This window comes from Gekko japonicus, unplaced genomic scaffold (genome assembly GCF_001447785.1).
Source record: "Gekko japonicus isolate JY-2015 unplaced genomic scaffold, Gekko_japonicus_V1.1 scaffold545, whole genome shotgun sequence".
Taxonomy (NCBI): Eukaryota; Metazoa; Chordata; class Lepidosauria; order Squamata; family Gekkonidae; genus Gekko; species Gekko japonicus.
This window is the reverse complement of record NW_015168063.1, coordinates 190,460-202,158: the sequence shown is the minus strand read 5'-3', so window position 1 is coordinate 202,158 and position 11,699 is coordinate 190,460. Positions and strand designations below refer to the sequence as shown.

Genomic DNA, 11,699 nt, shown 5'->3' with positions numbered 1-11,699 from the left:
CATGGTTAACTATACCTATCACTGGGTTGGTAAAGGCCCCTTTTCCCATGCAACGTATAAATAACTTATGGAATTCACTACCACAAGATAAGGTGAGGGCCACTAACTTAGCATTAAAATAAGAGAGTAGCCCATATTGACAGAAAACAGGTCTATCAACAGCTAACTAAACTGAGTGTCCACATACAGATGCAGTATACCCTTGAGCATCAGAGGATTATCAGAAGAATCCATCTGGCATTGGGCTGGAACAGTATGCTAGAGTTTATTAACATTGGTCTGATCCAGCAGCAGCACATGATGGTATGATCCGGGAGTGGAATTATGTTTCTTGCCCATGGTGTTAGCAATTTTTTATACACAATGTTTTACTTTAAACCTTGTAACAAGGATCATACTAAAATACTCAGGTTGCGTCGCCTGCAGTGTTTCATTGGAATGCATTACTGTCTCTCTCTCCCTGTTTTGGCCAGAGAGACAATCTTTGGATTTGCACCTGGGAGCTGACAACAGAATCAGAAAATGACCCTTTCCTTTTTACCAGAAATTGGTATGTTCGCTCCCCAAGGTTCTCTCTTCAAGCATATGTTGACCACCAGCAATGCACTCACCTTTAAAATTTCTTCAACACAATGGACTTCATTGGAGAAGGATTGCTGAAATACATCAAGAAAAAAATAGTGTGATTATTCTGAGGACTGACGGCAGATTCTAGAGCAGGAGTATAAACAAAACAGAACTGCTGAAACAGGTATTTTATGTGCCCTGTAGGATGTTTTAAAAAAAACCCAAAAAACTTTGCACATGAACGGTTGTGTGTTCTAATGAGAAAAACCTTCCCAGATAAACCACATCCCCAATCCACTGGAAATCTACAGTGGGTGGATCTATACCCATCCATCAGCCAAAAATTAAGGATGCTATTTGGCCAGATGAAGTTGTGAACCTTCCAACACTCCCCCCGCCCCACCCCCCAAGTAACGCTCCTAGCATCTGGCGAGTGCCTCATTTTCAAGCCAAGTAGCAGGTCCAGCCCTGGAGCTGCATCCTAAGAATAAGGCCCTACATCATGCCTTCTCTGTAGTTATCTCTTTTTGCCTCTTGTCAGGATGCACACACAAAGTAAACCACTATCACAGGAGGCTGCCCCTCCAAGGAATAGCCGCTGGTGTGAACACCGCTGAAATCCCTCTCCTCTTCTCTTCAAGATCTTACGGTCACACCCACTGCTTTGTTACAGAAATTCACCTTTGTCCACCACACCCACACACAAGGCCTGAATGCTTTCTTGTGGGTGAAGTAATTCTCATTCCCCTGTTGAGGCGGAGAAGGCAAGTCTCAGCTAGGATTCAGCATGTTAGTCCAACGTTTAAACAGGCGTTTTAACACCCAGCGGTAAACTGTTATGCAGTGGAGGACCAGTGCTCGGGAGGAAAAGGAATAAAAGCAGTGTCCCCACAATAAAGTTTAGGGAAGAAACAGCAAGTAACCAATGAGATCCAACCGGACCCTGAATTGAGAGCTCCAATGTGACATTACCCAAAGGTTTGGTGGATTCTTTATGAATCAATATGCAAAATTCAGAGATCGCCACACAAGTCTAGCTTCTCTGGTCCAAATTGCTTGGTCTCTTGTCTCCTCCCTTCCCAGCAATCAATACACAGTCACTTCTCTGCACAAGGTTTCCTCCCTGCTCTCTTTACATCCTGGATCCTTACTTCAACTTCCTATTCCTCTTCTACATAGCCCCCCCCCCAAAAAAAAACCTGGTGTTCCTGTTCTACCAGTCTCTAGACTGTGAGCATCTAACTGAGCTTCCTTCACATTCGGTAAGCTAGTTGTTAACCATGTGTGCCAGATTTTGCTTGAACGTTCCATGGCATCATATCAGCTCAGCCAATGGCTAGAAAGGGCTTCCACATGGCAGGCAGCCATCAACCTGTCTTTTTGAATCCTACAACTATATAATTCTGCTTTATCTCCCTTCGTAGCAGTTTTGCATCCCTTGAAGAAAGCAGTAAAGACCACCGTGGTATATTTTCAGATGGCCAGCGCGAACAGCAGTCATACAGAACTTCTAACAAGGGACAGGGAAGAAAACAGACAAACACATGCATGCCAAGTTCAGCCTGCTGAAATGCAACCCAACTTTAGCCTCTGGCCTGGGCCTACAAAGAATGCAGATCCAAATCCCATTACAATGCAATGCGTGTGCAGATGTATCCCAAAATGCCAATTACATCAAACTCGCTCCTTCACAGGATGGCAAACCACATAGTTTCTTCAATATATTTAAACTTTTCAATCCTCCTCCCCTTTAGAGTAGAAGACACAGTTTCAGCCACCACTTCAAGCAGAAGATGGACTGTCGACTTCTCTCCATAACCCCCCAGAGACAACCTTGGCTGTCTCTGATTCTTTGCTCCTGTGTTTCCAGGCCATGAAGCTTCTTCCTGGACAGCTTTGGAAAATCCATCCATTTCTCTCCACTATGTGAGCTGCACCCTTCTTTTCTTGTGGGGAGAGGCTCAGTGTCAGAGCACCTTGCTTGGCATGAAGGAAATCCCGGGTTCAATCCCCAGCCTCTCTGGTTAAAAGGATCAAGTGGGAGATGATGTGAAAGTCCTGAGACCCCAGAGAGCAGCCGCCTGCCTGAGTAGACAATAACGATCTTGATAGATCAATTGTCTGATTCAGTATAAGGCAGCTTCATGTGTGTTATCTGGTCTCTCTCTTTCAATCCCTCAACTCTATCTGTTCTCTGCTCGCTCTTGCTCTCAATCCCTCAATTGTGTCCAAAACCAGTCTCCTCACCCAATGCTCAGATGGCCCGCCTCAAAATCCCTTCACCCTTTTCCTTTTTTAAAAAAAATGTTATTATTATACTTTTGTACAATACACATAACGCAATAAACACAACCAGGAAAAACGGGGGTGGGTGTAGACCACAGAAAGATAAGAATTATGACAACTGTATGAATACATGTTATAACTGTACCATGACAATCCCGGGAATTAACTTTATTTACTATGTTTACTCTACATTTGCTCTTTACTCTATGGCTAATCTGGTGGACCAATCGAACCTTAGTGCACAGTGTTTGGGGCTAGTGTGGTAGAGACCGAACAATTGGGGAAATGAGACTTTGTGTTAAATTAGTTGGAGGATTGGGATTAGTGGCAGTTTACAAGAACAACCGACTGTGATAACGGGGGTTTGAGGGAAGTATTTCGTGATCTGTCATATACTTTATAACTGGTGCCCAAAGCCTTGTGAACTTCACATTTGGTGTGGTGTTTGGGTCCCTCGGTTTAGGTCTGCTATTTTCGCCATGACGAACTGTTCCCAGAGCTTGTCATGCCACACGGTAAGCGATGGGGGCCCTTCACCCTTTTCCCATCCCCATCTGCATCCACTGCAAGCTTCTTGTCCTTACCCTCAAAGCTCTTCATGACCTTGCTTTGTCTCATCTCCCAACCTGTGCTCCTGCAGACCCACCATCGTCAATGCCCCATAGGGTCTCTCTGTTCTCCATCACGATTCTTTGCCATCCCCCATGCATGGTACACTTCTCTCCCTTTTTTCTAAAACTCTCTTCAAAATCTACATATGGCCTTCAGCTAAAGCCGTTAATACAGGGGTGTCAAACATGCAGCCCGGGGGCCAGATCAGGCCCCCGGAGGGCTTCTATCAGGCTCTCAGTGGAACTGGCTGTCTTCTACTACTTCTTCCAGTTCTGCTGCATCATCATAGGTTTGCAGCTTACAGATACACACCTGAACAGCATATTCAAGATTGCAACAGCACAGACTTTTTGATGCAATAACTCAGAGCAAGAGGTGTCAGTTATCAGACACTGTTAAATAAACAAAATATTGCAGAGAGTGCTGATGTTTTAAGCATGTTTTTATTTTAAGTATAAAAACCCTTTGTGTTCGTGTCCTTTATAAAGTTTATATCTCCGCTACCTGGCATTACATTTTATGGCACACATGGTGCGGCCGAACAAGGTCTCATTTATGTCAGATCCGGCCCCCATAACAAATGAGTTCGACACCTTTGCCTTAATACTTATTCCCATCTGGTAACTAAGTTTTGCCCTGACTTGGTCGGTTTAAACTAGCCTGACCTTGTCAGATCTTGGAAGCTAAGCAGGGTCAGCCCTGATTAATACTTGGATGGGAGGCCACCAAGGGAGTCTTATGGTCGCTACGTGAAGGCAAGGCAATGGCATCCCACTTCTGTTCATCTCTTGCCTTGAATATTTATTTATTTTATATTCCGCCCTCCTGCACAAGTGGGCTCAGGGCGGGTCATAACAGGTCATTTCATAGTAAAAACAATATTAAAATATACAATTTAAATCCAATTTAAAACCAATTCAGAATAAGATGGCAGGCCGGTTCGTGGGAGTCCAGAGTGCCTCCTGCATGGGTGGTGGCTTGATGGTCAATAAGGCATCCAATTCACCAGAAGATGCTGTGCAGATCTCTTTGGCACTGCAGGGCCATTAAACAAGGCCGTATGAGCAGGGGAGGCCGAAATGGTTGGATGTCTGCCGTCTCAGCCGAAGGCCTGATGTTTTGCATCCCCCAGGACCCTGATCTCAAGCAGGAGTGTACTGGTGACAGCCCATCCCAGACCCCTGGATCAGCTGGGTGTGGGGGTGCATATACCCTACAGGGGCACTATAAGTTTGTCCTAACTTAATGGCACCTCCCATCGACCAAGTTTTAAACACAGATAAGTATATTTTCCTTCTCTCTTGCTACCCTCATTTTACCTATTTGAGATTTTAAGCTCCTTGAGAACAGAGTCTGGAGCTGAACATATATTTAGGGGCTCCACAGACACAGGCAGGGATGGTGCTGCATATGTATTAAATAAACACTAAAATTAATTAAAGCTGTTTAATGGCATTTGCAAGGCAATGGGATGCTAACGAAAACGGGCCTCCCAAAACCTGAGCTGCTAAGACCAGCATTCCATGCAAACCCTGAGCTCCTTTGCAACTTTGGGACACAACGGGCTGCTGCCCAAATTCAGTCAACACATCGTACAAGTGTAACTTGGCTTCCTCCTTGCCAAGAGAGACACCCGGGGTAAGAATTTACAGGCAGCACGCAAGAAAGGTTTAAGCTCTGTTGTTCAGCCTTGAAGTACAGGCACCGCAAAACACCAGTGTCGCTTTTAGCATACATTCAGAGATAAAGTCCAACTAAAAGCAAACAGGGAAATGTATGCTTTGAAACAAGGCCAAGTTACCCCATCCCAGGTCAAGTAGCATGGGCATACCCTCGCTGCCCTCTTTTCAATTTTCAACTGTTGACAGATATGTTTATATAAAATTACTCAAGCGCTTTTTAGGGGAACTCAGCCTAGAATGTTCAGCAAAGCAGGTATAGTGATATTTGTGATCATGGCAGAGATCCAAAAGTATACCTGGAGGCAGTAGGAAGTGCTGTCAAGTCATAGCTGACCAGTGATGTTCAGATGTGGTTTGCCACTGCCTGCCTCTGCACTGCAACTCTAGGCTTCCTTGGTGGTCTCCCCATCGAAATACTAACCGGGGGTCGACCCTGGTTAGCTTCTGAGATCTGTCAAATTGGGCCAGCCTGGTTCTATCCAAACGTATATTTGGTTCTTTACAATTTTTAGTAAGCTTTAGTAAGATTACAATTATTAGTAAGCTTCCTAAACGAGTTCTCTTTCTCCCCACCCCCCATAATAGCACAAGCCATCCACTTGCAGATTTGGACTGGTAATGTTTCACAGAAACTTTTGCAAGGACTGTTTAACATTCAAAAGATAGCTTTGCTTTAAAATGAGTAGGGTGGAGAAAGGAATTGTTCGGCAATAGACAAGGAAAGCCCAAAATTTATTTGTATTCATATAATACTCCCTCCTAAGAGCTCAAAGGTGCAGCAGTTTGCCTAAGACTACACAGCCAGCTTTTGGCGGAGATTCCAACCAGGGACTTTCTCATTAATGCACCATTGTCTTAACCAGTGGACCACACTGTCCATTGCATTTTTAAAGTATCCTTCCAACAAAGGAGCTCATGGTGAGATGCATGCCCATTCTCGCTCTCTGCAACAAAAAGTGCACAAACAACAGAACTTCTCCACAGCGTGCCATTTACAACGCCTATAAACCAATATATCCTCCTAGATACACAAAACTTTACATTTTACCATGGGGAGGGAGGGCATCTGTTTTCAGCTAATGGATGCTCTAGGGAGACCATTTTCCCCATGTGATTTGAAGCATCTGTCCAAAATTCACAGTTAGTCACCCCCTCTTCCCATTTCGAGACCCAATTTCTTCCCTTTTTATTAAGTTGCACAATGAGTTAATAAGTAAGGGTATGTAACATTTACATAATATTTAAGTAGTAGAGGAAATGGCAACTCTTACTAGATGACCTCAAGACCAGTGTAGGGGCAGGCAAGAATTTTGCATTTCCCAGAACTTGGAAGCTCCCACTCTCCTGGCTTTCCGAAAACAATGCAAAAACTGAACTATCCAAGAGGACTTCTCTGCACAGATAACAGGGCTGCACTGCACAAAATGGTTCACAAACTTACTTGGACAGATGATTAAGGATTGTGGTCTATACTGTTGCGTACAGCTTACTGTAAGTAAGGATCCTGTTCTGTAATTTCTGCACTGCCTGTCACGTTAATACTTTATGCTGTGCTTCAGTTCTTGCTGGTCGTTCCAGACTTCTAAAATCCTAAGGCATTGGTTACTGAATGTCCCATTTTTGTTGACTGAACTGACTGACTCACTCACTCACTCACTCTATGTAATCCCCCTTGAAGCCCTGTGCGAAAGGCAGACTATAAATAATGTAAATAAATAAATAAACATTTTAAAAATCAGGGGAAACAGAAAGGTGGTAGAATCACAAGTATAAAGCGACCCATCTTCATCTTTATGGAAACTGACTGGAGGGGGCTGAGCAGGTTAAGAGAGAGATTTGCAGAGGAAGCACATGATCCCACAACTTGTTCTCTGCAATTTTTCTCCTGGAGGGTTTTTGGTTTTGTGGTCATCTTCTGGGCATGGAACAGGGTTCACTCTCTCTCTCTGTGTGTGTGTGTAGGGGGAGGAAATTGTTAATTTCCTGTATTCTGCAGGGGGTTGGACTAGATTACCCTGGAAGTCCCTTCCAACTCTTATAATTCCATGATTCTATATCCACAGTTAACAAGATAAGGATTTCTTATGTCTGCCCCAGCCCATACGGCCAACAGCATCCGATTTTTTAGTTTATTTAACCTCCAATGGACCCTTGAACACAAAACAGGGGCTGAAATCACGTCATTGTCCAAGACTAACTGGTGACGTAAATACATCTAATGTCACTATGGTCTCTCTTAACTGGGGAGATAAAGAGTATGGCTTGCAGTAAGGAATGACAGGTTCTACTCTCATATCAGGAGACTATTGGCTAGTGCCTGTGACAGTCAATACGGTTAGGGTATGTGACAGCCAATGGGGTATAATGGCTAGAATGTCAGATTAGGGGTTCAGATCCCCACTCTGCCATGGAAGCTTGCTGGGTAGGTGGACCTTGGGCCAGCCACACGCTACCTTGCAGGATCGCTACAAGAACAAAATCGAGGAGGGGAGAACAATGTAAGCGGCTTCGGGTCCCCCCTGGAGAGAAATGCGGGGTATAAACGAAGTAAACAAACAACTGTTTTCAATAACTCGGTTTACAAAGCATGTGAGAGAACTTCCATACATGCATGGGGGGGGGATATGGGGTGGAAGAGAACCAGGACCAAGGACTGATTCACACACGCAAGAGAACAAGTCAATGATGTGGTGGAACGAAATGCATCACTTCAAACTACAGGTGGAGGACCACATTATTTAATGCTACCTATGTTAAAAACTTTCCTGCATACTGAAAACCAGCATTCAAACTGGGCAAGGGGGTAGAAATACTCATTCCCCTCTCACTGCAAATCCACAATTCACTCCCTTCCATGCTGATCCTGTGCCCCCCCCCCCGACCAACATTTGAGGGACCCTAGCGGAAAGGGAGATACAGAAAACTTCCATTTCACTAAATGCCTTCCGTTAGCAGTAACCAAGCCTGGGATGCAACCCTGGGTGGTTTTATGTAACAGAACATTCAAAGCTGGAAGCCTGGAGCGGCACGGTCCATTCAGGACTCTATCACTTCATTCATCTGCATTTGTGGTCTAACTGCTTCTATGATTAAATGCACTCTGGAAATATCAAAGAACGAATTCAGAAAACAGGGAGACAAAAAGGCATCAACCTGACGTCAGCAATTGTTTGAACATACGAAGGCGCCTTAATACCGAGTCAGACCACCGGCCTATCTAGTCCAAGATTATGCAATAACTAGCAGTAGCTCTCACGGAAAGGTCTTTTCCCAGCACTCATCAACCTGGATCCATAACGAGAAATGCCAAGGACTGATCCTGGAATCTTCTGCTGCTAAGATAATACAGTACCTTGTATGTTATGTTTTGCTAGTAAGCCCTGTGCTCTTTGCTAGCTCCACGGTTTAAAGCCACTCAGCAAATGCAAATTATGAAGCCACAAAGTTTTTTTAAGCGTCAAACTCCTCAAAGGCACCAAATTCATTACATATATTAGCAGAATCCACTCCTAAACTCATGAAGATACTTCAGAAGGTGACATGGATATCACCCCTCAGGCTTTTAGCAGCACATCAGACAAACAGCCGCCTGCCTACCAATCTGAACACGGCACCCACCATGCTGAAAATTAGTTGTGTAACCTAATAACTTGATTTCCAAATGTGTCTTACCTTAAAATCACACGAGAGGACTTCTAAGTAAAGGTGCTTAGGGAAAGGGTGACTATTGTGATGGTTAATCACTTACAGAGTATTTTAATGCCTGGGGTGCTTTACCATTATTTTATTATTTTTTAATGTCAACCCTGTGCAGAAAGCTACTGCTGTTCTTATTTTACAGATTGGGAATGGAAGTACAGAGACAGTCGCCACCCAAAGAGTTCATGGCTGAGCCAACACTGGCCAGAGCCAAAGTCCAAGACTATGTTCCAGTGGACCACACATGAAACTACAATACTTTCCAGACTGATGCAAATATTGGAACAGTGCAGCATTACCCATAATTGCTACATGTGGGCTGCAGCATCTCACCAAGAGCATGTAATCTTTTTGTCAATTACACTCTACAGCAGGGGAACCCACAGAATCATGGAGGCGAGGATCCACCCCCCCACCCTCATTTCCCATTCTTTTTATTTTATTTACGCATCCTTATAAGCCACATGGCATAGTGCAGTATGATGCTGTCGTTAATGTTGTTGGAGAAAGGTTCCACTGGGTGATACACCGGGTGACATCTGGGCCAGTTGCTTTCTCAACCTACTTCACAGGGCTGTTGTGAAGACGAGACGAAAGTGGGAGAGTAGTACGTATGCCGCCCTAGAAAGCAGATCCTCCAGGTGGGAGCTGAATGAGTGGGGCGCACAGGATCGGCTTGGGGTCAAGCTGTGACCTGCCCCATTAACCGGGGTGGGCGGGCGATGAGTTGTTTTACGAAGTATTGGAGGCATCCCTAGCAAAAGGGATATGGAGACGTTGATGGGAATTGGGGGGGGGGGGAGAGCCCTTGGCACTAAGCCAAGTTTTGTAGCCACAAAAGGGGATAGATAACAGACGAGCCTTACTGTATATGCTGCCCTGACCTGGATAGCCCAGGCGAGTCAGATCTCATCAGATCTTGGAAGCTAAGCAGGCTCAGCCCTGGCTAGTATTTGGATGGGAGGCCTCCAAGGAATACCAAAGTCATGACATGGAGGCAGGCAATGACAAATGCCTCGAAAACCCTACAGGGTTGCCATAAATCAGTTGCAACTTGACAGCACATTCCACCACAATGGATATCCTGGCAGAGATCTGTAAGCTTAATCTTATTTTTCCTTTCATCCAGCTTGTGTTTCTCTCTTTTTGCCTGGAATGCCTAATGGTCTCTGGATTGTTATTTACTCAGAGAGAGAGGCAGACTATAAACCTGAAATTTGTCTCTGCAACTACAGCTGCGTTTCCACAGTCTCCTGTTGCATCTTTTATGATCGGAAAAAGCACAGGTGATCTAAGCAGCTATGCTGGCTTGATTTGGGTCAGTCTTGAAGTCGGCGACTGCCAAGACATCTGCATTTGTTTTTGTTTTTTAATTAAATTCCATTTTCGGCAGGATTAGGATTTTGCTTTTGTTTAAAAAATGGGAATGCGGATTGACTTGCCACGTGGAGTTGGGCTTTCTTTCTTTTTTGGCTGGGTCTGCTTGATTACCGCGAGAGGGAAAAATGACGCTCTGAGTTGCCAGCAGTGTGTTCATTTCACTCTCATGTGCCCAACTAACTTCAGCCCAGGCCCTGTAAGAGCAGAAAATACTGAAACAGAGAAAAGGAGAGACTTCATCCAAGAATATAAAGACTAGAACTTCATTTGATCCAAAGCCCCCCTTCCAAATGCACACACCACTTAGTCATGAACAGGGCTCTAGTCGGGGGGGAGCTCTCAGGTACGGAGCTCCGGAAGAGAACCTCTAGGGGGCGGGGCGGTCACGTGGTGAAGCCCCGCCCCCTTCTTTACCCCGCCCTCTGCTTCGATCCTCATTCCGTTTGGGAATGAGGATGAAGCAGGAGGGTAAGTAGCCGGGCCTTCTGACACACTTCCGGTGATGTCAGGGGGTGTGGCCTTCTGTCACTTCCGGTGATGTCAGGGGGCGTGGCATATGCAAATAAGTTATGCTAATGAGTTATGCTAATGAGCTCCGGCAGCTCTTTTTCTACAACAAGACCCCTGGTCATGAAAGAATTTGGCCGAGCTACATGGGACTGAACGCACGTATGAAGCTGCCTCATGCTGAATCAGACCATTGGTCCATCAAGGTCAGTACTGGCTATTCAGACTGGCAGAGGCTTTCCAAGACCTCAGGCAGAGGTCTTTCACATCATTTCTTCACTGATCTTTTTAACTGGGGATACCAGGAATTGAACCTGGGACATGCTGCATGCCAAGCAGAGGCTCTTAAACTGAGCCACAGCACCTCCCCTATGAATGAAGAAAAAACAATGCCTCTGAACATGGGCTGAATTAGTTCTGCCCACCACATCAAGCCCATCCAGCACTTAGGAGACAGGCTCTCCAGAGGAGGAGGAGAAGAATAGATTGGATGTATAGCCCAACCTTCACTACCCGAAGTAGTCTCAGTGGCTTTCAATCCCTTTCCCTTCCCCTCCCCACAACAGACACCCTGTGAGGTAGGTGGGGCTGAGAGAGCTCTCTTGAGAACTGCCTTGAGAGAACAGCTCTGAAATAACTTATGACTGACCCAAGGTCACACCAGCAGCTGCATGTGGAGGAGTGGGGAATCAAACCCAGTTCTCCCATATTAGAGTCCACGCTCCTAACCACTACACCACACTGGCTCTCCTTTGGTCCCAACCAGGGGTCATTTCATAAAAAAGAGCTGCAGGAGCTCATTAGCATAAGGTATGCTAATGAGCTACTGGGCTATTAGCATAATAGCTTGTTAGCATATGCCATGCCTCCTGACATCACCGGAAGTGATGTCAGAAGAGGAAGCAAAAGGGGGGAAGGCATCTTCAAAAGCCTCCCCTTCCCTTCCCCAGTTGGCCTGCGGGGGGG

At 45.3% G+C, this 11,699-nt stretch overlaps 1 protein-coding gene across 1 annotated transcript in view; it reads right to left on the bottom strand.

Moving 5' to 3' along the window:
• Positions 1-11,699, bottom strand: part of AFF1 (AF4/FMR2 family member 1) — a 186,100-nt gene that overhangs the window by 65,630 nt on the left and 108,771 nt on the right. Inside the window, exon 4 of the mRNA XM_015414549.1 lies at positions 612-656. Within this exon, the coding sequence (XP_015270035.1) occupies positions 612-656 (45 nt within the window). The remainder of the gene's footprint in view (positions 1-611; positions 657-11,699) is intronic.